Source organism: Oncorhynchus masou, chromosome 16 (genome assembly GCF_036934945.1).
Source record: "Oncorhynchus masou masou isolate Uvic2021 chromosome 16, UVic_Omas_1.1, whole genome shotgun sequence".
In the NCBI taxonomy this organism is placed as follows: Eukaryota; Metazoa; Chordata; class Actinopteri; order Salmoniformes; family Salmonidae; genus Oncorhynchus; species Oncorhynchus masou.
Window position 1 is genome coordinate 24,646,047 of NC_088227.1, and position 27,913 is coordinate 24,673,959.

Below are 27,913 nucleotides of genomic sequence, written 5' to 3' on the forward strand. Positions count from 1 at the left end.
AACGTACAGTAGCTACCTCCAGTAAATGATGTGGCTGTGCTAGCTTTAAATATGTTAGACAGTTAGTTAGTTAGTTAGTTAGTTAGTTAGTTAGTTAGTTAGTTAGTTAGTTAGTTAGTTAGTTAGTTAATGTGTAACATTAACATGACTCCTATGTTGTGCGTCCACAGCCAGAAGACGTTGCTGACAATAAGCAGGACGTGCCCCGGGGTGTGTTGGTGCAGGAGGAGCTGTATGCGGCTGTGTCTGCAGCTTCGTCCTGGCTGGACAGTGCTGAGAACAACGTCCTCTCTGGTCCTGTGCTGCTGTCTGAGGACACTGAGACACAGCTCTCTAACCTGGAGGTAACCACAGGCAGAGGCAATCAAACACATTACAGTTCTAGTAACCAACCAGCTAATAGACTTTATGGAGCAATATTCCCCACACACATAATATGAGAACATTCAGAGAACATTCCCTCTATACTGTATTATGAACTATATTACTGGGCTTTTCCTCTGCAGGGCCTGAGTAAAGAGGTGAGGGAGGTGACAGGGGAGATGAGCAAGTGCAGGGAGCTGCTGGGAGGAGGAGGTGGAGCAGCAGCAGGAGGGAGGAGGCTGTATGGAGGGGAGGAGCAGGCCCTGATGGAAGACACTTTGGATGGGCTGCAGGAGAGGCTGGGCCTACTGGACCAAACCCTGGAGCAACACTGTGACTGTATGAGAGACCGACTGCAGGAACACACCGGCTTCCAGGTAGCTACTGTGCATGTGTGTGTTTGTGTTTGTTTGTTTGTGCGTGTGTGTGTGTGCGAGTGTGCGTGCCTGTGTGCGATATAAAGGCATGTCTACCATTTGTCATTGTCATTGAGACCCCCATCTCTCCTGTCTCCTCTCCACCAGACGGAGCTGAGGCTGCTGTTCACAGCTCTCAGTGAGAGTAAACACCAGCTGCTGCAGAGGACAGCTGGAGCCATAGACAGGCCTGCACCCAAACAGATGGAGGTACAGTGATAGTAATAGACACACGCGCACACACACACACACACACACACACACACACACACACACACACACACACACACACACACACACACACACACACACACACACACACACACACACACACACACACACACACACACACACACACATTTAACACAGTCCTTTTTCATGAACAGACATTATCCGAGGTGGAGGATGGTCTGAGGGAGTTTGAGCAGAGGGTAGCAGAGCTCAAGAGCAGAGCGGAGGGACGACAGCCTGACCAGATCTCCAACCAGGAGCTTCTCAAACTACAGGTAACAACACAACTCTCCTAATAACACTGTCATATAACCTATGTTTAATATGTACTGTGTAATAAATTCTGTATGATTAAAACAGTCAGGGGGTGAATTGTTAAAGGTTAACAGGGGGGAAGGTACTGGTTGTGCAGGGGTGGTGAGGCGGTGCTGTGGATATGGGGGGTTTTATTAACAAGGGGGGTGCCGTAAGCCCCCATCCCCCTCATATCAACCCTAACTACTGTCTGATATCCGACCCAGGATGTGTAGTGTATGTTTGATATATTATCTGTAACCCATGTCTATAGGATGCCTACGAGGAGCTGGTGTTGATGGTAGGCTCCAGGCGTAGCAGTTTGAACCACAGCCTGTCTCTGAAGGCCCAGTATGAGAGTGCCCTGCATGACCTCACAGACCTGGTCGACACCGCACAGGACAAGATGGCCGCCGACCAGAAGATGACCGTGGGCTCTGTCATAGAAGTGCAGATACTCCTGGACAAGCACAAGGTCGGGCCTTCAAAAAGAGAGTTTGGTGATATTACACGTTAAGCTAACAATAAATGTCCACACTCAAATATTCTTGGGTGGGCTGTCACATTGTCATATCAGGGTCCAGAACATACTAATAACGTCATGGTGTTCTTTAGTGTTGCTTATTTTTCTCAATTCATGACATTTGTCCTACCACATTTTCTCTTTCTCTCTCACCCTCCCACACCCTCCTCTCCCCAGGAGTTTTTCCAGGGTTTGGAGTGTCATATGATCCTGACCCAGACATTCTACAGTAAGGTGAGCGGCCTGGTGGTCCAGAGGGAGAGCCAGGTCCTGGAGGAGACCCTGGCCCTGGCCAACAACGTCCTCAAACAGGCCCACCGTAGAGGGGTTGAGCTGGAAGGAATACTGGAGGTAAGAGTGGGATGGTGGAAGCATACAGTACCTGGTTGCTACTTAGGGAAGCAAGAGGAGAATGGTTAGTGAGTGAGTGAGTGAGTGAGTGAGTGAGTGAGTGAGTGAGTGAGTGAGTGAGTGAGTGAGTGAGTGAGTGAGTGAGTGAGTGAGTGAGTGAGTGAGTGAGTGAGTGAGTGAGTGAGTGAGTGAGTGAGTGAGTGAGTGAGTGAGTGAGTGAGTGAGAGAGAGAGAGAGAGAGTTAAATGGATGTATGGGATAGATTGATAGACTGTGGAATAGATGAATGGTCAGGTTAACTGAGAGAGTGACTGATTTGATTAATAATTTCCCCCTCTAGGTCAGTCATAGTAGATGACAACAATAAATTAACAGACCGACAAATTGATGAAATGATGAATGGCAAAGTGATTTGATGAACAGTCTAATATTAACCCCCCCCCTTCTCTCTCTCTCTCTCTCTCTCTGTGTTGTCTGTCTGTCTGCTGTCTGTCTGTTGTCTGTCCCAGTCATGGAGCATGCTGGTGGAGGACTACCAGGCTCTGTACAGGCAGCTGGAGGCAGTAGAGTGTAGTATCCCTACGGTGGGCCTGGTGGAGGAGACAGAGGAGAGACTCAGCGACAGGATCACTCTCTACCAGGTACACAGCCCACACCTCTCATCATACACACCTACTGATTGACCTGGCACAAGACCGATTATTTTAGCATGTTCCCTTGTTGCAATGGAAACCACTAAAAACGTAACTGAATTCAATGTATCTCCCACAAGGATACACATACAGGTGTCCCCCAGGTATACATGTTTGTGTTCTCGTTGCACATGGTATTGAAACACCTTAGTGTTGGGTACTGTGACTTACAGGTCATTGTTTTCTGATCCATACCTCTCACCTCTCCTCCTTCCCGTCTATAGCGTTTGAAGACCAGCCTGACAGAGCACCAGCCCCAGCTCTATCAGGTGATGGAAGAGGGCAAGAGACTGCTGCTGTCTGTGTGTTGCTCAGACCTGGAGAACCAGCTCACCCAGCTAGGGGAACACTGGCTCTGCTCCACCACCAAGGTCAACAAGGAGCTCCACCGCTTCGATTCCACCCTCAAACACTGGAGCAGGTCAGAGGAGAGGGGAAGAGGAGAGGGAGAGGGGAGGTGGGAGAGAATAGGGAAGAGGAGGGGAGGGGGTGGGGGAGAGGAGGAGAGTTGGTTTTGTTTACAGTTTTTGCGGGGTCTTAGGCTGAATAGATACTGTGTATCATAGAAGTTGTCATTGTGTTGTGTTTCTATGCTGTATATTCTATTGCTAATTTTAACCATGTATGCCAACGGTGGAAGATACACTACAGTATGAGTCCAGACTAGCTAAGTACGTTTTTTAAATTGAATCGCAGAACTTAACATGAAACACTAATCCCAGAACTAAACATGAAACACTAATCCCAGAATTTAACATGAAACACTAACCCCAGAACTAAACATGAAACACTAATCCCAGAACTAAACATGAAACACTAATCCCAGAACTAAAGATGAAACACTAATCCCAGAACTAAACATGAAACACTAATCCCAGAACTAAACATGAAACACTAATCCCAGAACTAAACATGAAACACTAATCCCAGAACTAAACGTGAAACACTAATCCCAGAACTAAACATGAAACACTAATCCCAGAACTAAACATGAAACACTAATCCCAGAACTAAACATGAAACACTAATCCCAGAACTAAACGTGAAACACTAATCCCAGAACTAAACATGAAACACTAATCCCAGAACTAAACATGAAACACTAATCCCAGAGCTAAACATTTGCTGCTGTTATATCATGTGACCTTACAGGTACCAGAGTGAGTCAGCAGAGTTGAGTCAGTGGTTGCGGTCAGCTCTGGACCGTCTGGAGTTCTGGACCACACAGTCTGTTACCGTACCTCAGGAGCTGGAGACGGTCAGAGATCACCTGTATGCCTTCCTGGTGAGTGAGACTGAGAGACCTCAAGTTACACCAGACAGATAGGTCTACACATATCCCAGAGAAATGTATTTATACATGTATGCTGTAGATAGGAAAAACTTTGTCTTGGTCTCGTCAGCTGACCAAGAAAACCTCTGGGTCCTATGTGCAGTCGTGTTCTTTACACCAACATGTGCAATGATCTAACAAAAGGAATGACAGCTCACCTCCCCCCCACTCTCTCTTTCTCTCCCCCTGTAGGAGTTCTCTAAGGAGGTGGATGCTAAGTCGTCTCTGCGCTCCTCAGTGCTGAGTACAGGCAACCAGCTGCTGAGGCTGAAGAGGGTGGACACGGCTGGTCTGAGATCAGCTCTGGCCCAGGTGGACACACAGTGGGCTGAGCTGTTCACCCGCATCCCAGTGGTACAGGAAAAACTACACCAGGTATCAGGGATCAGTCTAAAGTTTGTTAACTTGCTGACATTGTTTAGCTTAATAAGTAGAGTAAGACATTTTGTAACTAATTCATAAGTTAGGAATGTTATAACTAAAGAAATGCCTCCTGCTGTGGTGTCTGTGGTGTCAGTCCACTAACAACTGGGAAATGGAGAGATGCAGCTTGTGACATGACTTTGCCTTGTGTTTGTGCCTGCAGCTGCAGATGGAGAAGCTGGCGTCGCGTCACGCCATCACAGAGCTGATGAGCTGGATCTCTCTCATGGAGAACGTGATAGCGGAGGACCAGCAGAGGATCATGGGAGCAGTGGGGTCAGAGGTTGTTCAGGACTACCTACAGAAGTACAAGGTAAGATAGTGTAGTAGAGGTACCTCCTCTCAGAGACATTGCTAAAACAAAATCAGAGCATCATTGTAATGATTTAAATGAGTGTTGTGACAATTTCACTCTCTCTCTCTCTCTCTCTCTCTCTCTACTTTATTATCGTTCACCCTTTTTCTGTCTCTGCTGTCCCTCTCTCTCCCATTACTCGATGTATCCGGTCTCTATACTTTCCCACATCTACCCTCTCTCTCTCCCTTCCATCTCTCTCTCGCTCCCTCTTATCTCTCTCCCCCATCTCTCTCTCTCCCTTCCATCTCTCTCTCGCTCCCTCTTATCTCTCTCTCCCATCTCTCTCTCTCCCTTCCATCTCTCTCTCTCTCGCTCCCTCTTATCTCTCTCTCCCATCTCTCTCTCCCCCACCCTCCTCTATCTCCCTCCCATCTCTCTCTCTCTCTCGCTCCCTCTTATCTCTCTCTCCCATCTCTCTCTCTCCCTTCCATCTCTCTCTCTCGCTCCCTCTTATCTCTCTTTCCCATCGCTCTCTCTCCCCCACCCTCCTCTATCTCCCTCCCATCTCTCTCTCTCGCTCCCTCTTATCTCTCTCTCTCCCATCTCTCTCTCTCCCCACCCTCCTCTATCTCCCTCCCATCTCTCTCTCTCGCTCCCTCTTATCTCTCTCTCCCATCTCTCTCTCTCCCCCACCCTCCTCTATCTCTCTCCCATCTCTTTCTCTTGCCTCCCCTCTCCCATTCCCCTGTCTGTCTCTCCAGGGGTTCAGTATAGACCTGACATGTAAACAGCTGACGGTGGACTTCGTCAACCAGTCGGTGCTCCAGATCAGTAGTCAAGATGTGGAGGGGAAGCGCAGCGACAAGACCGACTTCGCCGAGCGCCTGGGAGCTATGAACCGCCGCTGGCAGATACTGCAAGGCCTCATCATTGAGAAGGTAGCTACCCCCCATTGGCCTGGAAGAATTATGTTTCTGAAAGCCTCCCCCACCACACCTTTTGGATAGATGTCATCAGTAACTGTTTGATAGCCCCACTTTTTGATAGCCAGAACAACAAGATTTAGGTGAAAGACAAGTCAACGATCTACGCGCCGATCTCTCAAGTTCATGCGTTGCCTTCCAGACATTGATGTTCTTGTTGTGTAACATGTCGCTGTGTGTGTACCCCAGATCCAGCTGTTGGAAGGCCTGTTGGAGGGCTGGATGGAGCATGAGAATGGTGTTCAGGCCCTGAAGACCTGGCTGACCCTGCAAGAAGACAAACTGAAGAAGAGACACAGGATAGATGACGTAGCATCGGTGCAGAATGCACTCAAAGACTGTCAGGTAGGGACAGAGATACAGCATTAACACCATTCACAATTTCCCATTAAACCTACAAGCAAATATTCTCTTCACAGTAAGTTTTCTAACCTCAGATCAGTTCTAATTCATCTATAATATTTGTTTTCTTATGTTGTTTATCTTTCTATTCCCTCTCTTTCTCTTGCTCAGGAGTTGGAAGAGTTGGTGAAGGAGAAAGAGAAGGATTTGGAGAAAGCTGAAGAGAGAGGGAGCGGACTCATCCAGGAAAAGAGGGGGCAGGCCTGCTCTGTTGTTATGGAGACCCTTAAAGGGTTGAACCAGTCCTGGGCCAACCTGAACAATATGGTGGGTCTATAGACAATTCTCCAGACTGATGCCATGACACTCACACAATTAATCTGATTTTGTTTACATTTTAGGAACAGTTTCACTGCCTAGAGTATCATATCCAAATCTAACCTCAATTCAGACAGAAAACACCAAGTATTTGTTTAACCATTTATTAGAAAGTCAATTACAATACTTTAGGTCTTGGCGGTAGACTCTGCAGCTTCGGGGTAGCTCACTGCCATAGCAATGTGGAAATCATTACCATAACAACAAAGTACAGGCAGTGAGCGCGGTATAGCTTTATACCAATCCAACCTATTGGGAAAAGAGCAGAGCCAAACAGGTGGAGGCTGGCGTGGTGGTGGGCTAGCAGAAAACAGAAAATGCATCGCGAATTACAGCAGGTTACAGCAACAGCATGGCAGCAAAGAAACCCCAGAGCATAGTTGCTATCAGCTGATGCAAACACTCAGGTTTTCTGTCTGAACTGACTTCACTTCATTATAATCCCAATTTAACCCCCATGGCTTTCAGAGAATTCCCTGACAATAGTAAAAAAACAAAATGTCGAACTTAATGTCCTCTCTCTCCGGCCCTCCAGATTGGTCAGATGAAGGTGAGTCTGCGGTCAGTGCTGGAGCAGTGGACTCTGTACCGCCGTGCTGCTGAGGAGATCAACGGTTACCTGATGGAGGGGAGGTACTCCGTGTCCCGGCTACACCTGCTCACAGGCTCCCTGGAGGCTGTACAGCAACAGGTGGAAAGCCTGGAGGTGAGACAACCGAAACACAACTAAAAATACAACCAAAACACAAATAAAATACAACCAAAACACAACTAAAATACAACAAAAACACAACTAAAATACAACCTCAACACACCCTGAGGTTGGAATAACATGGGAAACATTTTGAATAAAAGAAAATCGAAGAAAAATTCCTGTGCAGAATGAAGGCAAGATTGTCATAGGAAGTCAAGAGGTCAAGATTGAAGTTAACTTGAGATTGTTGAATTGTCATGTTATGGCATTACAACATTTAGCCTGATAACTTGTTTGTAGAGAGTGAACAGATTCTCTGTATTTTATCTTTGTCATTGACCCGGCGCTATGTACCTGTTCAGAACCTGCAGGAGGAGTTAGACAAGCAGGAGAGCAGTCTGAGGAAGTTTGGCTTTGTCACACATCAGCTGCTGACAGAGTGCCACCCGTCTGTGGCAGACACACTGGACGGAGCCCTCCGGGACGTCAACATCAGGTGAGCATTGAAGAAGGGCTGCAGGGTAATGGGGACTTGGATCCCCATTAGCTGTTACAGTTGCAACAGCTAATCTACCTGGGGCCCACTGTGAGATAGGAGTCTGGAATGTTATCACTCAGTATACACAGTAACGGTTGGCTTATCTTAGAACAGTCTGTGACACTTGATGCAAGTGCAACACTCTTTTCGGTTCGGTGTCATAACTGCTCCCAGTTCAGATCCTAACTTATTACCTTTCCTCTGTCTCAGGTGGAACGGTCTGCTGGAGCAGATCTCAGAACAGCTGAGGAGCAGCAAGGCTCTGCTGGGTCTGTGGCAGCGCTACACAGAGCTGTATGACCAGAGTGTCTCAGCTGTACACAAACAGGAGGAGAGGGCCGACAGGCTGCTGAAGAGTGCCACCGACAGAGATGTCACGGAAGAGGAAAGCAACGCGTGGATTAGAGACTGCAGTGTAAGCAATGAATGCACCTAAATGACATACACTGAGTATACAAAACATTAGGAATGCCTTTTCTTTCTATGACATAGACTGACCAGGTGAATCCAGGTGAAAGTTATGATCCCTTATTGATGTCACTTGTTAAATCCACTTCAACCAGTGTAGATGAACGGAAGGAGACAGGATAAAGAAGAATTTTTAAGCTTTGAGACAATTGAAACATGGATTTTGTATTTGGGTCATTCAGAGGGTGAATCGGCAAGATAAAATTAGAGACGATCTGCCACACAGCAGTTTTCCTTAGATATACATTACAGTTTTGAAAGCCTAGCTTTTAGTGAAGAATGCAGCCTTGCTCTCATGTGAATAAGCATAGAAACTGCCTGTCAGCAAGTTTCAAAGAAGTACCGAAGGCCCTATCCCTTCGGTAGGTGGGCCAAATTAAACCCAGTGTGTCTGAATACAGACCCAGCGCACCATGACAAAAGACCTTTCAGACTGTCAGGCCAAAGTGCCGCACAGGCCTAACAGAGTGAGGGAGGCTGGCAGGGCTGGTGATACACAGTACAGCATAAAACGGGTTCTTTTCCGTGTTTAAATGATAGAGTGAAGATGTAGAAAAGGGTTTCAGTTGCCAAGCATAGAGGACAGTAATAGTAACTTGTCTTTCAGAGGAGAAAAGCCCTCTATCGTTTAGTGATGCTATTCCATTTTGCCCTCTGACCTTACTCTTACAGAACCACGTTCACAGTATTTTGTCCTCCGATTCCAATCCTCATAGCTGTGTTGTTGTTGTGTAGGAGTTGCTGGGTGCCCAGGCAACAGTACAACAGTCTCTACTACAGCTGCAGCAGCTGGGGGAACAGCTAAAGACTCAGGTTGACGCCTCCTCCATGGCAGCCCTCCAATCAGACTGCCTGTCACTCACACATCGCCTAGCAACGCTGGAGCACGCCCTGCACAGGCAGCAGGAAGTATTGCAGGTGGGTCAACTGTGCGACAGCGTCACAAGCACACAGTAGAGCAGTGTACACACGTACACATGTCCAAACACCCTTAATGTACAATATATACAGTACATTCATACTTTTGTACCCCCTCTATTTCTCCCTCTCTCTAGTGTGGAGCTGACGACTGTGAGCGTTTTAAAGAGCAGTTGGACTCTCTGACCTGTCAGGCTGAGGAGGCTGAAGAGGTTCTGAGGGAGTCCGACCCAGTCGAAACACCGGACCACACTGTCATACAGGAGCGCATGGAAAAACTCAAGGTAAACATGTCTGACAACTGAGCTGAACCTCTGTTGAATACTTGATAGCCCTATTGCTTCAATTGCTTCTATATTGCCTCTATTGTACTATAAATTCAGAACATCTCTCAAATCCATTCCTCCCTCTCCAGAGCCAGATGTGTAAGTTGAGTAGCCATTCTCCTGATCTAGAGCGTGTGAACGAGCTGGCCTACAGACTGCCCCTGAACGACAGAGAGATCAAACGCCTCCAGAGCCTCAACAGAGCCTGGACCACCCACTCTGCACACCTGACTGAGAGATTCAGGTAGCTTCATTAACGTCTTCACAGAGCAATAGTTACACATGCATTGCACTTATCAAGCCATTCCTATCTCATTGTGTCTAAATTACTAACGATATGATGTAGGTTGAAAAACAAGAACTCCATGTTGCATGTTCATTATGTTGTTATTGTTCCCCAGGATGGATAAAGGTGTTACAATCTGCTGTGTGACTCTGTGTATCTTGTGTCTCCCTCCTCAGTAAGCTGCAGGCGGTGTTGCTGCAGCAGCAGAGCTTCCTGCAGAAGTGTGAGGACTGGATGGACTTCCTGTCCCAGACGGAACAAAAGCTGGCCGCTGAGACCTCTGGGAACTACCACAGCCTGCTGGAGCAGCAGAGAGACCACGAGGTGAGGATAGGAGGAGGGAGGGAGGTGAGAGGAGTGTAGGGGTGGGGGGATGGGGGTCAGGAGAGAGGTTAGGTGCAGGGGGTGTATAGGCGTGTAAGCTGTTTCTCTGTACCGGTATGTTGATCTCTGTAAATGTTTCTGTACAGTTGTTCCAGACAGAAATGTTCAGCAGGCAGCAGATTCTCTACTCCATCATCAGTGACGGCCATCGCCTGCTGGACCAGGGACAGGTGGACGACAGGTAAGGAACTCACACGCACACACACACACACACACACACACACACACACACACACACACACACACACACACACACACACACACACATATGGTTTATTTGGGGTAAATCTCTCTCTCTTTCCTGCAGGGATGACTTCAGCCTGAAACTGGCTCTGCTGGGTAACCAATGGCAGGGTGTTGTGAGGCGGGCCCAGCAAAGGAGAGGGATAATTGACAGCCTGGTCCGCCAATGGCAGCGCTACAGGGAGATGGCGGAGAAGCTGCGGCGATGGCTACAGGAAGTGTCTCGCGACCCGGAAGTGCATCAACAGGGAGAGGCGGTGGCCTTACAGGAGGCCAGGACCATGTTGGACCAGATACAGGTGGGTGAAATAGACATACTTCTATATAGTATATTGTGACCTGTAACTGGCAAAAAGCTTCAATAAAAGTTATAAGCATTTCAGTGTTTTTGTATTGCTGAGGTTTAACAATGTAGTCAGTGTAATAACACATAGACTGGACAATAAATATAAATTCCATATAATTTCATTATACACTGCTCAAAAAAATAAGGAGAACACTAAAATAACACATCCTAGATCTGAATGAATACTTTTTTCTTTACATAGTTGAATGTGCTGACAACAAAATCACACAAAAATTATCAATGGAAATCAAATTTATCAACCCATGGATTTGGAGTCACACTCAAAATTAAAGTGGAAAACCACACTACAGGCTGATCCAACTTTGATGTAATGTCCTTAAAACAAGTCAAACTGAGGCTCAGTAGTGTGTGTGGCCTCCACGTGCCTATATGACCTCCCTACAACACCTGGGCATGCTCCTGATGAGGTGGCGGATGGTCTCCTGAGGGATCTCCTTCCAGACCTGGACTAAAGCATCCGCCAACTCCTGGACAGTCTGTGGTGCAACGTGGATGGAGCGAGACATGATGACCCAGATGTGCTCAATTGGATTCAGGTCTGGGGAACGGGTGGGCCAGTCCATAGCATCAATGCCTTCCTCTTGCAGGAACTGCTGACACACTCCAACCACATGAGGTCTAGCATTGTCTTGCATTAGGAGGAACCCAGGGCCAATCGCTCCAGCATATGGTCTCACAAGGGGTCTGAGGATCTCATCTCGGTACCTAATGGCAGTCAGGCTACCTCTGGCGAGCACATGGAGGGCTGTGCGTCCCTGCCCAAAGAAATGCCACCCCACACTATGACTGACCCACCGCCAAACCGGTCATGATGGAGGATGTTGCAGGCAGCAGAACGTTCTCCATGGCGTCTCCAGACTCTGTCACTTCTGTCACATGTGCTCAGTGTGAACCTGCTTTCATCTGTGAGGAGCACAGGGCGCCAGTGGCGAATTTGCCAATCTTGGTGTTCTCTGGCAAATGCCAAATGTCTTGCACGGTGTTGGGCTGTAAGCACAACCCCACCTGTAGACGTCGGGCCCTCATACCACCCTCATGGCGTCTGTTTCTGACCGTTTGAGCAGACACATGCACATTTGTGGCCTGCTGGAGGTCATTTTGCAGGGCTCTGGCAGTGCTCCTCCTGCTCCTCCTTGCACAAAGGCGGAGGTAGCGGTCTTGCTGCTGGGTTGTTGCCCTCCTACGGCCTCCTCCACGTCTCCTGATGTACTGGCCTGTCTCCTGGTAGCGCCTCCATGCTCTGGACACTACGCTGACAGACACAGCAAACCTTCTTGCCACAGCTCGCATTGATGTGCCATCCTGGATAAGCTGCACTACCTCAGTCACTTGTGTGGGTTGTAGACTCTGTCTCATGCTACGACTAGAGTGAAAGCACTGCCAGCATTCAAAAGTGACCAAAACATCAGCCAGGATCATAGGAACTGAGAAGTGGTCTGCGGTCACCACCTGCAGAACCACTCCTTTATTGGGGGTGTCTTGCTAATTGCCTATAATTTCCACCTGTTGTCTATTCCATTTGCACAACAGCATGTGACATTTATTGTCAATCAGTGTTACTTCCTAAGTGGACAGTTTGATTTCACAGAAGTGTGATTGACTTGGAGTTACATTGTGTTGTTTAAGTGTTCCCTTTATTTTTTTGAGCAGTGTATATTTCCCACAATAAAGACTGACAGTAAACCCAAACCTTCTCCCCCTAGTTGAGGGAGCGTGTGCTCCAGAGGCAGCAGGGTGGCTACATCCTGGCGGTGGAGGCGGGGCGGAGCCTGCTCCTGTCAGCTGACGCCAGGGCGGAGTCAGCCCTGCAGACGGAGCTGATGGACATGCAGGAGTGCTGGAGACATGCCAACGTCCGATTGGACGAACAGAAGAGAGAGCTGCTAAGCTTGCTCAAGGTCTGTCATTCCACAATATGCACCACACAACCAACACACAACCAAACAACAACCAACACACAACTCAACCACAACCCAACCACAACCAACCCACAGCCAACACTCAACCAACCCAAAATCAACACACATCCTACATTCACTCCAACACACAACCCACAACAAACACACAACCAACACACAACCAACACACAACTAACCCACAGACAACACACAACCAACCCACAACCAGCACACAACCTACATTTAACCAGCACACAACCAACATACCTAGTTATTATGGCCATTGAATTGTTAGAACATGTTTTTGATGTCCCAATACCTTGGCATCAGGTCTATGAACTGACATATTAAACAACAATTGATACATCAATCTGTTTGCTTTTATATATAATACTTGCTACAAAAAGAATGCTTAATATATGGCGCATTGAACAGTCAGCATTGAGCTGCCTGCCACAAGGAATTTTGTTTTCTTTCTGGTACTGTCCATCGGTGGCTCGATTTTGGGAGCTAGTTCCAGGAATGGTTGTTAAGTCATAATATCGGGGTTCAGATGGACCTGCAACTGTATTGTTAGGGGATCTGAAAAATCACCATCAGTCAATGGGAAATATCATTATACTTTTGGGTAAAGTATTTATTTTTAGGGTAATATTGATAGACATTTTGGAGGGATGTATTGCAAAAGTAAATAGCAAAATGGAATTATACTGGGAACGATTGGTTCATCTGTGGACATCGGAGGGTTGGAATAAAATTAATGATGGATTGAGCACTGTGGGTGAAAATACAGCACTTGAAGAAAGAGGAAATTAGAATTCAAATATATATTACCTTTTTTTAGCAGGGAGTCACCATCGAGACCAGTGTTTTTTAAGGGAGCCCTGCATATACAATTGTATACACTATGAAACAAGTAAAATACAGCACGACACAAATTGCACAGACAAACATAAATATGTACAAAACACTAAACACAATCAACTAAAACAAACTCATTCTTCATTATAACATTCCTCTGTCCACTCTCTTAGCCAGAAGAGTCTCCAGAGTTAACCAACCCTGTTTGATAACTTGTAATGATAAATCTTAATATCGAAGTTTGGTAAGTCGGAAACTTGTGGAGCAGGGCTTTGTAAACAAAAAATAGCGTAATGATGTGATCTACGTGACTTCAAAGGGGACAACCGTTTGGTAAAGAATACAGTGATGAGTAATACAACTGTCTCCTGTGATAACACAAAAGGCTCTATGAGAAACAGCATCCAGGGGTTTAAGAGTAGAGGCAGCTGCACTTTGATAAGTAGTATCACTGTTCTAAAGACCAGGTAGACAGGTTGACTGCACAATATTCTTCCTGCTGACTAGAGAGAGACAAGATTTGTTTCTGTAAAAAAAAAAGACCACTTTAAATCTTAATTTGTTAACAAGCTCATTCGTATGCTTTTTAAACAATAAATCATTGTCAATCTAAATACCAAGGTATTTGTATGCAGAGATTATAGAACCATCTGATGAGTGAAGATGTAATTCATCTGAAACAATCTTACAAGAACTTGAAAACAACATGTATTTAGTTTTGCCCATATTAAGCACAAGTTATGCTTCCTGCACAGCTACAAAATGGGACTGTAGCTTTGTCACAGCCAGGTCAGTAGTCAGGGTAATGGGACTGTAGCTTTGTCACAGCCAGGTCAGTAGTCAGGGTAATGGGACTGTAGCCTTGTCACAGCCAGGTCAGTAGTCAGGGTAATGGGACTGTAGCTTTGTCAATGCCAGGTCAGTAGTCGGGGTAATGGGACTGTAGCCTTGTCACAGCCAGGTCAGTAGTCAGGGTAATGGGACTGTAGCTTTGTCAATGCCAGGTCAGTAGTCGGGGTAATGGGACTGTAGCTTTGTCAATGCCAGGTCAGTAGTCAGAGTAATGGGACTGTAGCTTTGTCACAGCCAGGTCAGTAGTCAGGGTAATGGGACTGTAGCCTTGTCACAGCCAGGTCAGTAGTCAGGGTAATGGGACTGTAGCTTTGTCAATGCCAGGTCAGTAGTCGGGGTAATGGGACTGTAGCCTTGTCACAGCCAGGTCAGTAGTCAGGGTAATGGGACTGTAGCTTTGTCAATGCCAGGTCAGTAGTCGGGGTAATGGGACTGTAGCCTTGTCACAGCCAGGTCAGTAGTCAGGGTAATGGGACTGTAGCTTTGTCAATGCCAGGTCAGTAGTCGGGGTAATGGGACTGTAGCTTTGTCAATGCCAGGTCAGTAGTCAGAGTAATGGGACTGTAGCTTTGTCAATGCCAGGTCAGTAGTCAGGGTAATGGGACTGTAGCCTTGTCACAGCCAGGTCAGTAGTCAGGGTAATGGGACTGTAGCCTTGTCACAGCCAGGTCAGTAGTCAGGGTAATGGGACTGTAGCTTTGTCAATGCCAGGTCAGTAGTCGGGGTAATGGGACTGTAGCTTTGTCAATGCCAGGTCAGTAGTCAGAGTAATGGGACTGTAGCTTTGTCAATGCCAGGTCAGTAGTCAGGGTAATGGGACTGTAGCCTTGTCACAGCCAGGTCAGTAGTCAGGGTAATGGGACTGTAGCCTTGTCACAGCCAGGTCAGTAGTCAGGGTAATGGGACTGTAGCCTTGTCACAGCCAGGTCAGTAGTCAGGGTAATGGGACTGTAGCTTTGTCAATGCCAGGTCAGTAGTCGGGGTAATGGGACTGTAGCCTTGTCACAGCCAGGTCAGTAGTCAGGGTAATGGGACTGTAGCCTTGTCACAGCCAGGTCAGTAGTCAGGGTAATGGGACTGTAGCCTTGTCACAGCCAGGTCAGTAGTCAGGGTAATGGGACTGTAGCCTTGTCACAGCCAGGTCAGTAGTCGGGGTAATGGGACTGTAGCCTTGTCACAGCCAGGTCAGTAGTCAAGGTAGTGGGACTGTAGCCTTGTCACAGCCAGGTCAGTAGTCAGGGTAATGGGACTGTAGCCTTGTCACAGCCAGGTCAGTAGTCAGGGTAATGGGACTGTAGCCTTGTCACAGCCAGGTCAGTAGTCAGGGTAATGGGACTGTAGCTTTGTCACAGCCAGGTCAGTAGTCAGGGTAATGGGACTGTAGCCTTGTCACAGCCAGGTCAGTAGTCAGGGTAATGGGACTGTAGCCTTGTCACAGCCAGGTCAGTAGTCAGGGTAATGGGACTGTAGCTTTGTCACAGCCAGGTCAGTAGTCAGGGTAATGGGACTGTAGCCTTGTCACAACCAGGTCAGTAGTCAGGGTAATGGGACTGTAGCCTTGTCACAGCCAGGTCAGTAGTCAGGGTAATGGGACTGTAGCCTTGTCACAACCAGGTCAGTAGTCAGGGTAATGGGACTGTAGCCTTGTCACAACCAGGTCAGTAGTCAGGGTAAGTGCTACCCAATAATATAATCTGCATGTACAATGAACTGAAATATAAACGCAACATGTCAAGTGTTGGTCCAATGTTTAATGAGCTGAAATAAAAGATCCCAGAAATATGCACAAAAAAGTGTATTTCTCTAAAATGTTGTACACAAATGTTTTTATATCTCTGTTAATGAGCAGATATCATTTGCCAAGATAATCCATCCACCTGACAGGTGTGGCATATCAAGACGTTTATTAAACAGCATGATCATTACACAGGTCCACCTTCTGCTGGGGACAATAAAAGGCCACTCTAAAATGTGCAGTTTTTTCACACAACACTATGCCACAGATGTCTCAAGTTGTGAGGAAGTGTGCAATTGGCATGCGAACAGCAGGAATGTCCACAAGACCTGTTGCCAGATAATTGAATGTTAATTTCTCAACCATAAGCTGCCTCCAATGTCATTTAAAAAAAGGGTAGTATGTCCAACTGGCCTCACAACTGAACACCATGTGTAACCACGCCAGCCCAGGACCTCCACATGCAGCTTCTTCACCTGCAGGATCGTCTGAGACCAGCCACCTGGACAGCTGATAAAAACTGTGGGTTTGCACAACCAAAGAATTTCTGCACAAACTGACAGAAACTGTTTCAATGGAAGCTCATCTGTGTGCTGTCGTCCTCACCAGGGTCGTAACCAGTGGGCAAATGCTCACCTTTGATGGCCACTGGCACGCTGGAGAAGTGTGCTCTTCACGGATGAATCCCGGTTTCAACTGTACCGGGCAGATGGCAGACAGGGTGTATGGTATCGTGTGGGCGAGCAGTTTGCTGATGTGAACAGAGTGACCCATGGTGGCGGTGGGGTTATGGTATGGGCAGGCATAAGCTACAGACAATGAACACAATTGCATTTTATCTATGGCAATTTGAAAGCACAGAGATACCATGATGAGATCCGGAGGCCCATGTTTCAGCATGATAATGCACGGCCCCATGTTGCAACGATCTGTGCACAATTCCTGGAAGTTGAAAATGTCCCAGTTCTACTTTTTTTATATCTATATTCCCAGTCATGTGAAATCCGTATACAGTTGAAGTCGGAAGTTTACATACACCTTAGGCAAATACATTTAAACTCAGTTTTTCACAATTCCTGACATTTAATCAAAGTAAAAATTCCCTGTCTTAGGTCAGTTAGGATCACCACTTTATTTTAAGAATGTGAAATGTCAGAATAATAGTAGAGAGAATTATTTATTTCAGCTTTTATTTATTTCATCACATTCCCAGTGGGTCAGAAGTTTACATACACTCAGTTAGTATTTGGTAGCATTGCCTTTAAATTGTATAACTTGGGTCAAATGTTTCACGTAGCCTTCCAAAAGTTTCCCACAATAATTTGGGTGAATTTTGGCCCATTTCTCCTGACAGAGCTGGTGTAACTGAGTCAGGTTTGTAGGCCTCCTTGCTCTAAGACGCTTTTTCATTTCTGCCCACAAATGTTCTATGGGATTGAGGTCAGGGCTTTGTGATGGCCACTCCAATACCTTGAAATTGTTGTCCTTAAGCCATTTTCCCACAGCTTTGGAAGTATGCTTGTGGTCATTATCCATTTGGAAGAACCATTTGTGTCATGCATAGGTGTAATAGGTGGCAGGGAAGTCAGGCGCAGGAGAGTCAAACTGAGTGTAAAATAGAGTCTTTTAATAAAGTTCCAAGAGTATGCTCCATAACAATAAATGTACAAACAAACCAAACATGGGTACGAGGACCCGACGCGCACCTATACAACAATCACACTATACTGACAATAAAACAATCTCTGACAAAGACATGAGGGGAAACAGAGGGTTAAATACACAACAGGTAATGAATGGGATTGAAAACAGGTGTGTGGGAAGACAAGACAAAACCAATGGAAAATGAAAAAAGGATCAATGATGGCTAGAAGACTGGTGACGTCGAACACCGAGCACCGCCCGAACAAGGAGAGGCAACGACTTCGGCAGAAGTCGTGACAATTTGCGACAAAGCTTTAACTTCTTGACTGATGTCTTGAGATGTTGCTCTTTCCTCATGATGCCATCTATTTTGTGAAGTGCACCAGTCCCTCCTGCAGCAAAGCACCCCACAACATGATGCTGCCACCCCGGTGTTTCGCGGTTGGGATGGTGTTCTTTGGCTTGCAAGCCTCCCCCTTTTTCCCCCAAACATAACAATGGTCATTATGGCCAAACAGTTTTATTTTTGTTTCATCAGACCAGAGGACATTTCTCCAAAAAGTATGATCTTTGTCCCCATGTGCAGTTGCAAACCGTAGTCTGGCTTTTTTATGGCGGTTTTTGAGCAGTGGCTACTTCCTTGCTGTGCGGCCTTTCAGGTTATGTCGATATAGGACTAGTTTTACTTTGGATATAGATACTTTTGTACCTGTTTCCTCCAGCATCTTCACAAGGTCCTTTGCTGTTGTTCTGGGATTGATTTGCACTTCTCGCACCAAAGTACATTCATCTCTAGGAGACAGAACGCTTCTCCTGCCTGAGTGGTATGACGGCTGCATGGTCCCATGATGTTTACACTTGCGTACTATTGTTTGTACAAATGAACGTGGTACCTACAGGAATTTGGAAATTGCTCCCAAGGATGAACCAGATTTGTGGAGGTCTACAATTTGTTTTCTGGCTGATTTCTTTTGATTTTCCCATGGTGTCAAGCAAAGAGGCACTGCGTTTGAAGGTAGGCCTTGAAATGCACAGGTACACCTCCAATTCACTCAAATGATGTCAATTAGCCTATCAGAAGCTTCTAAAACCATGACATCATTTTCTGGAATTTTCCAAGCTGTTTAAAGGCACATAGTGTATGTAAACTTCTGACCCACTGGAATTGTGATACAGTGAATTATAAGTGATATAATCTGTTTGTAAACAATTGTTGGAAAAATAACTTGTGTCAAGCACAAAGTAGATGTCCTAACCGATTTGCCAAAACTATAGTTTTGAAATTTGTGGAGTGGTTGAAAATTTGTGGAATGGTTGAGAAACGAGTCTTAATGACTCCAACCTAAGTGTATGTAAACATCTGACTTCAACTGTATTATGGCCTCATGAATTTATTTCAATTGACTGATTTCCTTTTATGAACTGTAGCTCAGTAAAATCTTTGAAATTGTTGCATGTTGCGTTTATATTTTTGTTCAGTGTATATAAAATATAAAACTTCTATATAAATAGAAATAGTGAAAAGAACTGGTCCTAGAATCGACCCCTGCAGAACACCTTTATGTACTTCAAGAAATTCAGATTTTACCCCATCAATCACTACGGCCTGAGTTTCTACACACTAATCATGAAACCAAGAGCAGTTGTCAGAGCCCAGGGCAATCGATAAAATAGCATGATCAACAGTATCAAACGCTTTTGACAGGTCCACAAACAAGGCAGCACAATTCATTTTAACGCCTAAAGCATTGACTATATAATTAACAAATAATGTGGTCGCTGTGTAAATGCAGTGCCCTAGTCTAAACCCAGATTGATTTGTATTCAAAATACAGCACCATGCTCAGATAAAAAAAGCAGAATTAGCTTATATGAGCAAAATAGCTCTAAGTAGCAATAGAAGTATAGTTGTCCGTTAGTTTACTCCAATTAGGGTAGGGGGGGGGGGGTTGAGAAAATAAAAAATTATAATAAAAAAAAACTAAGGGGGACTAGAATTGAACCTAATAGAACCTACAATCGATCTGCAATATTAAAGCTGATCTACCCCCCTGCCAAAAAACCACACAACCCATCCACAACTAACACTCAACCAACACAAACCACCAAACCACAACCAAAATATAACAAACCACAACCTACATAAAACCAAACACAACTAACACTCAACCAACACAAACCACCAAACTACAACCAAAATACAACAAACCACAACCAACACAAAACCAACACACAACTAACCCACAGCCAACACACAACCTACACTCAACCAATAACCAACACACAACCAACACATAACCAAACTGCCTGCATGGGACATTGTTGTTTATTCAGTTGGGTGTAATGTTTAGACATTCCTCTGTCACCTTCCAGATTGCCTTGATTGCCTATTTTACATGATCAAGAATCAAGTCTGTTCTACACAACACATCTCTATATCTGAGTGTTCTGTGACTAAGCTTTCCAAGTGCTTGCCATGTACCCAGACTGAAACCATATGCTGTACAGTAGATTCCTTGCCAGGCATGATTGGGTTGTAGCAGTTTATCACCAGTCCGGGTGCTAGTCTGCTTCAGCAGGAGCCAGCACCATTTTTTATTTCTCTCCATTGCCAGTGTGATGACAGAGTATGTCTATTTTTGGATCACCTAGTTTGAACCAGAGCTTACATTTGACCTGATATGCTCTTGCATGGATCCCTATTGCTGCATCACATTGGGATGCAATGTATTTATGATATTGCTACATTGCATTGGTATGCATGTTAGTTCAACCTCTCTATTTGATCAGAATATGAATTAGCATCATATGCTAAGCTAGCAGCTGATCCTGTATGCAGCCAGCAGTATAAAGGTCATATGAAAGAGGGCCCTAATGAGGAGCAGGGCTGGTTTAAAATGCAGGACAGTGAAACCAAATGATCACATCTATTATGCATGCTGTCCAGAGTGCAGCCTAACCACTGCCAGGAATAGAAAAAGGAACAGCAGACAGATAGTGAGTGAGTGTCAGCAGTGTAAAAGTATGTGCGCGAGCTCACACACACACACACATACACACACGCGTGCACACGCACATACACACACACGCACGCACGCACGCACGCAACACAGTCACACATACACACATATACACACACACACATATATACACACACACACACACACACACACACACACACACACACACACACACACACACACATACACACATACACACAGAGACAGGCTCCAGGCAGTGTGCAGTCACTCAGACATAATCAGAGATGAAGCCATGGAGAGAAGCAGACTTCATGGGCTGAGAGAGCAGTCTTTTTTTAAAGAGGGCTGTGTATGTGACGCAGTTTATAGGCTTTAGTAAAGGAAGATGGCTATATTCTCCCTCCTCCTCCTTCTCCCCTCGCCCTCCATCCCTCGAGTGATGACTCGATCTTGAGACAGATAGCTAGCCACTGGCACTCTAGGTACTCTGCTCCGGCTATTCTATTTTGGAGAATTGTGGTTCTTCTTCAAATATGACTTTTGCTTCTGGCTCTAAGTATTATTTTATCTCTGACCATGGCCATGAATTCAACATCTGTTCTTTTAATGACATTGGTTCTCTGGCTTGTGTAATTCTACCATCTCACTCCAGCCCTGGGTATTGCTAGTCAGTGCCTGTAGCTGTATTGTTACACTGCTCAGTAGTCTGTTAACTATGTTGATAGATGGTTGTGTATTCTACTTCTCTCTCTCTCTCTCTCGCCATCACCTCTGCTACTGCAGGGAGACTGTTTTGCTACTCCTGCGCTATTGAATCTAGACAGATCCGCAGTAACAGCAGCAACACCGGCAAGTGGTGACAGAGAGAGCGAGAGAGAGCGAGAGAGTGTGTTGACATTGAGAGTGTATGTGGCATCAGAGCTACCGGAAGGTGCCGTGCTCGATCTCTAATGAGTGTGTATTCATGTGTGTGTAGGACTGGGGCCGCTGTGAGAAGGGCATAGCTGCGTCTTTGGAGAAGCTGAGGGCCTTTAAGAGGAAGCTGTCCCTGCCTCTACCAGACAACCATGAGGAGCTGCACTCTGAGCAAGTCCGCTGCAAGGTGAGACACACAGACTCCTGGATTTGTCCAGAGTGCTCCAGCCGTCTTTCGAATCTCGACACAGTGACACGTATTCCTCAGATTCCACATTACAACATTGTGTCTGCTGGGTATCACTGGCTTGGTGTTGTTATATTGGGGATGCCTGTGTAACTAGCTCTTTGTTTTCACAATGTAGTAATAAACAAATGTAAAATGCAGGACTGATTTGGACTGTTTCATGTTCCCTGCTTCATGACCATCTCTGATCTGTGCAGACACACTGTGATCACACTCTGTTTGCTGTGTGCACTGTACTCACACAGTGACGCTCTGTTTGCTGTGTGCACTGTACTCACACAGTGAAGCTCTGTTTGCTGTGTGCACTGTACTCACACAGTGAAGCTCTGTTTGCTGTGTGCACTGTACTCACACAGTGATGTTTCATACATGACATGTCCTCTACTCCTTAGTGGGAAGGGCCAGTAGCATGGATAGACTCTGCCAGGGCATCAGCTTTCTGAGTGTGTGTGTGTGTGTGTGTGTGTGTGTGTGTGTGTGTGTGTGTGTGTGTGTGTGTGTGTGTGTGTGTGTGTGTGTGTGTGTGTGTGTGTGTGTGTGTGTGTGTGTGTGTGTGTGTGTTAGGCAATTTCATATTATGTAATAAGTTAACGTAATCCACCTGCAACACAAACTGTTAGTAAATAGCTGACACACTGGCAAGGAAGACGTGAGCCTAGTTGCTAATATTTGTGTTGTGTATTGTTTTGGTTTTGGTTCAGACAGATGTAATTTTTTATTCTGTCCTTGCCTATTTTTTGTGTTCAGTCTTAGCAATTACACCTAAGATGTAATACTGTAATATCATGTTGTTGGTTATGTTTCCATCTAAGAGGAAATGCTAGCCCTTAAGATGCTGTGCTTCATACATACATCATTTTTTATGGTTCATTTAGCCTTTGTCATGTTTTCAGCTGAAGCGTTTTAAGAAGCGTCCTCCTAGTGTTTTCTGTGGCTTTTATGACTCATCACCCGCAGCACCATCTGGTGATGCAGTGGTGCTCAAACAACAGATTAGATAGCTTGTTTTAGCCTTGTGTGACGCTCAGGTTGGCTAGGCTCAGTTAGTCTATATAATATTTTGTTACAATCTTCTCAAACCCAAAAAGATTTGCTCAGCTCTGCGACAGGGTAGTCTAGTGGTTAGAGCGTTGGACTAGTAACTGGAATGTTGCAAGTTCAAATCACCGAGCTGACAAGGTACAAATCTGTCGTTCTGCCCCTGAACAGGCAGTTAACCCACTGTTCCTAGGCCGTCATTGAAAATAAGAATTTGTTCTTAACTGACTTGCCTAGTTAAATAAAGGTAAAAAAAATATAATAAAATAATGGCAGGGCGGTTACCATATTTTACTATATACCGGTATTGAACATTATAAAACAATCAGAATGGAGAAAGACCCATTGAAATAATTTAGAATAAATGTGTTGCCATGCCACCCTAGGGACACGCAGTACTCATAAAGCAAATGTAGAGCTTTTATTAATCAAAAACATGAAATACCATCAAATACCGTCAAAATTTGAAAAATACCATGATATGTATGATATTTTGGCCATATCGCCCAGTCCTACTCTGCATTCATTTATATTAGTTTAATTTATTGTGTTTGTGTGTTATCACAGTCTTTTGTATAAACGAACCAAGGCGCAGCGTACGTAGGTAAACGTACGTAAACGAAATGTGACTAACAATGCAGTGCTAACAGGCAACTAAACATAAACAATATCCCATAACCCACAGGTGGAAAAAATGTTACTTAATTAAGTTTGAGCCCCAATTAGAGACAACGATAACCAGCTGCCTCTAATTGGGAATCATACAAATCACCAACATATAAAATAAACCTAGAACCCCACATAAGAAAATATAAACTAGAACAACCCCCCAGTCACGCCCTGACCTACTGTACCATAGAAAATAGAAGCTTTCTATGGTCAGGACGTGACATGTGTACCTCTCTATCAATTAATGTTAAGTAGTTGAAGAGCTGTATCGGGAGTGTGATAGATTACCTTTATGTGTGTGTATACTTTCTTTCTAACCCATCATCTCTCTGTGTGGTGTAGGAGTTAGAGAGCAATGTGGATGGCTGGACTGATGACCTCACCTCTCTGTTCCTGCTGAGGGATTCTCTGGAGGGTGTGGTCAGTGCTGATGACCTCACAGTCCTGCAGGACCGCCTCCAGCTTCTGCAGCGCCAGTGGGAGGAGATCTGTCACCAGGTACACACACCTGGCGCGCACACACACACAGTGGGAGGATATACACTACCGTTCAAAAGTTTGGGTCACTTAGAAATGTCCTTGTTTTTGAAAGTGAAGCACATTTTCTGCCCATTCAAATAACATCAAATTGATCAGAAATACAGTAGACTTTGTTAATGTTGTAAATGACTATTGAAGCTGGAAACTGATGATTTTTTAATGGAATATCTACATAGGTGTACAGAGGCCCATTATCAGCAACCATCACTCCTGTGTTCCAATGGCACGTTGTGTTAGCTAATCCAAGTTTATAATTTTAAAAGGCTAATTGATCATTAGAAAACCCTTTTTCAATTATGTTAGCACAGCTGAAAACTGTTGGTCTGATTAAAGAAGCAATACAACTGGCCTTCTTTAGACTAATTGAGTATCTGGAGTATCTGGAGCAACACATTTAGTTTTGATTACAGGCTCAAAATGGCCAGAAACAAAGACCATTCTTCTGAAACTCGTCAGTCTATTCATTTTCTGAGGAATGAAGGCTATTCCATGCGAGAAATTGTCAAGAAACTGAAGATCTCGTACAACGCTGTGTACTACTCCCTTCACAGAACAGCACAAACAGGCCCTAACCAGAATAGAAAGAGGAGTGGGAGGACCCGGTGCACAACTGAGAAAGAGGACAAGTACATTAGCGTCTAGTTTGAGAAACAGACGCCTCACAAGTCCTCAACTGGCAGCTTCATTAAATAGTACCAGCAAAACACCAGTCTCAATATCAACAGTGATGAGGCGACTCCAGGATGCCAGAGTTGCAAAGAAAAAGCCATATCTCAGACTGGCCAATAAAAAGAAATAATTAAGATGGGCAAAAGAACACAGACACTGGACAGAGGAACTCTGCCTAGAAAGCCAGCATCCCAGAGTCACCTCTTCGCTGTTGACATTGAGACTGGTGTTTTGCAAGTACTATTTAATCAGTCTGTGCCCAGATCATTACACATTATGCTAAAATAAACAGTGGGCTATATATCTGTTACACATTGTTAGCTTGGCCTGACTGTGCATGGCTCTTTAGCACAGTGAACAGAGACACAGCAGTGGTGTCTTAACTGTGATGAAGTCCATACGCTGTGTGTTCAGTAAGCATATCTATTGCTTATGTTCCGGACGTCACTCACACACAGTGTCATTGTGCCTTAGAGATAATATAAGGTCGGGGTTAGTTCGGTTCCGGCAGAGAGGATATGCATAGATAACTGCACAGGGCTGGGAGCTTGGCCCGCTTTGTAGTTGCTGTTTCAAAGAGTTTTTATTGACTCCAGATATTGTCTGTTTTTCATCTGCGCCCTCCTCCTCTGACCCCCACCCCCCTCCTCCCCTCCATAGCTGTCCCTGCGCAGGCAGCAGGTGAGTGAGAAGCTGAATGAGTGGGCAGTGTTCAACGAGAAGAACAAGGACCTGTGTGAGTGGCTCACCCAGATGGAGAGCAAGGTGTCTCAGAATGGAGACATCAGCATCCAGGAGATGATCGAGAAGCTGCGCAAGGTGATTACACACACACTCACAAAGACATAAACACAACATATAAATACACACTTAATCATACATCTTCATGATCAAGACACACAACAATACACACACTTGCACACACGCACACACACACGCAGACTCAGACACACACACTCTCTCATACCTTCTCACGACCTCTTTTTGCAATCCCCCTCTCCCAGGACTACCAGGAAGAGATTGGTGTGGCCCAGGAGAATAAGCAGCAGCTGCAGGTGATGGGGGAGCGCTTGGCCAGGGCCAGCCATGAGAGCAAGGCTGCAGAGATACAACACAAACTCAGCAAGGTCAGCGAGCGCTGGCAACACCTGCTGGACCTCATCGCTGCTAGGTGAGCATCAAGGGGATCTGGGTGCAATGTGGGTGAGTGGGGAGATTAAAGTTAAAGGATCACTTTACAAAAAATATATATTTTAGTACTTTTTCTTTAGTCTACTGTTGTCCCACTCCCAAATGTGTTGATGATGTTGTACCACACACACACACACACACACACACACACACACACACACACACACACACACACACACAAGTTATTTTGTGTCGAGGTTCTGGCTAACAGCGATTAACTGCACGCAATAAAAAATAAAGAGAGTCGCACACTCTATATATCAACACCCAGTAATTTATTGGGTAAACCACCAACGTTTTGGCATCACTGTGTCTTCATCACTGTGCCTTCACTGTGCCCTGTCCATCATTGTGCCTCCCACAATAACAATCCGGACATACCCCAACCAAAAACCCTGGATGAACGGAGATATCCGTACAATGCTGAGAGCCCGTACTGCAGCATTCATTGTCAGCAGAACGAACGCTGATGACTCGGTGGCGCGTTACGTGTATAAGGTGAGCAGGTACTACCTCTGCAAATTCATTTTGAATGCAAAAAGACAATACAGACTTTAATTACTGTTCAACAACTCAGACTCGCAACACATGTGGCAAGGACTACGGACTATCACGGAGTACAAAGGCAAATCCAGCTGTGTGGTGCCCACCAAAGCCTCCCTCCCAGATGAGTTTAACACATGCTATGCTCGCTTCGAGGCAGATAACACCAAAGAGACTCGCTGATCCGGATGACTAGGTGCTTATACTCTCCGAGGCTGACGTGAGGATCAAGAGTGAATACTCTCAAAGCCGCCGGCCCAGATGGCATCCCTGGCCGCATCCTCAGAGTGTGTGCTGACCAGCTGGCGGGTGTCTTTTTGGACATATTAAACCTGTCCCAGGCTGTAGTCCACACCTGTTTCAAGGAGACCACCATTGTCCCAGTCCCCAAGAAGGACAAGTTGACATGCCATGTTGCACTCACCCCGGTCATCGTAAAGTGCTCTGAGGCTGGTCATTGCCCACATCAAGGCCAGCATGCCAGGCACTCTGGACCCAGTCCAAATTGCCTACCACTCCAACAGATCCATGGAAGATGCCATTTCCATTACTATTCACACGGCTATATCACATCTGGACAAGAGGAACACCTATGTGAGAATAATATTGATTGATTACAGTTCAACATTCAACACTATTGTTCCCTCCAAGCTCAACACCAAGCTCAGAACTCTGGATACCACTCTCTGCAACTGGATCCTGGACTGTGAGGATTGGCAGCAACACCTCTTCCACACTGACTCAACATAGCGACCCCCCAGGGGTGTGTCCTCAGCCCTCTGCTGTACTCCCTGTTCACTCACAACTGTGTGTCTTTGCACAACACCCAACTCTATCATCAAGTTTGCTGACGACACCATGGTTGTAGGCCTGATAACCAACAACAAGGAATCAGCCTATAGGGAGGAGGTTAACTGGCATTGTGGTGTCATGACAACAATTTCTCCCTAAAGGAGAGCAAAACAAAAGTTAGTTGTCAATTTCAGGAAGCAGAGGAGTGAACATGACACCCTTTTAATTTGATTTTATCTTTATTTAACTAGTCGAGTCAGTTAAGAACAAATTCTTATTTACAATGACAGCCTACACCGGCCAAACCCGGACGACGCTGGGCCAATTGTGCGCCACCCTATGGGACTCCCAATCGCGTCCGGTTGTGCTACAGCCTGGATTCGACCCAGGGTGTCTGTAGTGCTGCCTCAAGCACTGAGATGCAGTGCCTTAGACCGCTGTGCTACAGCCTGGATTCGACCCAGGGTGTCTGTAGTGCTGCCTCAAG

General features: G+C 45.6%; 1 protein-coding gene across 4 annotated transcripts in view; it reads left to right on the top strand.

Moving 5' to 3' along the window:
- The window catches only part of syne1a (spectrin repeat containing, nuclear envelope 1a), a 130,854-nt gene that overhangs the window by 73,026 nt on the left and 29,915 nt on the right, over nucleotides 1-27,913 (top strand). For all 4 annotated transcript variants that reach the window (XM_064991280.1, XM_064991281.1, XM_064991282.1 and 1 more), the window contains 28 exons: nucleotides 171-344; nucleotides 507-740; nucleotides 888-989; nucleotides 1,166-1,285; nucleotides 1,579-1,779; nucleotides 2,005-2,178; nucleotides 2,688-2,819; nucleotides 3,095-3,291; nucleotides 4,023-4,155; nucleotides 4,396-4,578; nucleotides 4,790-4,939; nucleotides 5,686-5,862; nucleotides 6,097-6,252; nucleotides 6,421-6,576; nucleotides 7,163-7,333; nucleotides 7,684-7,817; nucleotides 8,070-8,274; nucleotides 9,063-9,245; nucleotides 9,383-9,529; nucleotides 9,661-9,815; nucleotides 10,034-10,181; nucleotides 10,328-10,422; nucleotides 10,549-10,783; nucleotides 12,555-12,749; nucleotides 21,799-21,924; nucleotides 24,034-24,189; nucleotides 25,561-25,719; nucleotides 25,905-26,071. In XM_064991280.1, coding sequence (XP_064847352.1) covers nucleotides 171-344; nucleotides 507-740; nucleotides 888-989; nucleotides 1,166-1,285; nucleotides 1,579-1,779; nucleotides 2,005-2,178; nucleotides 2,688-2,819; nucleotides 3,095-3,291; nucleotides 4,023-4,155; nucleotides 4,396-4,578; nucleotides 4,790-4,939; nucleotides 5,686-5,862; nucleotides 6,097-6,252; nucleotides 6,421-6,576; nucleotides 7,163-7,333; nucleotides 7,684-7,817; nucleotides 8,070-8,274; nucleotides 9,063-9,245; nucleotides 9,383-9,529; nucleotides 9,661-9,815; nucleotides 10,034-10,181; nucleotides 10,328-10,422; nucleotides 10,549-10,783; nucleotides 12,555-12,749; nucleotides 21,799-21,924; nucleotides 24,034-24,189; nucleotides 25,561-25,719; nucleotides 25,905-26,071 — 4,565 coding nt within the window. The remainder of the gene's footprint in view (nucleotides 1-170; nucleotides 345-506; nucleotides 741-887; nucleotides 990-1,165; nucleotides 1,286-1,578; nucleotides 1,780-2,004; nucleotides 2,179-2,687; nucleotides 2,820-3,094; nucleotides 3,292-4,022; nucleotides 4,156-4,395; nucleotides 4,579-4,789; nucleotides 4,940-5,685; nucleotides 5,863-6,096; nucleotides 6,253-6,420; nucleotides 6,577-7,162; nucleotides 7,334-7,683; nucleotides 7,818-8,069; nucleotides 8,275-9,062; nucleotides 9,246-9,382; nucleotides 9,530-9,660; nucleotides 9,816-10,033; nucleotides 10,182-10,327; nucleotides 10,423-10,548; nucleotides 10,784-12,554; nucleotides 12,750-21,798; nucleotides 21,925-24,033; nucleotides 24,190-25,560; nucleotides 25,720-25,904; nucleotides 26,072-27,913) is intronic.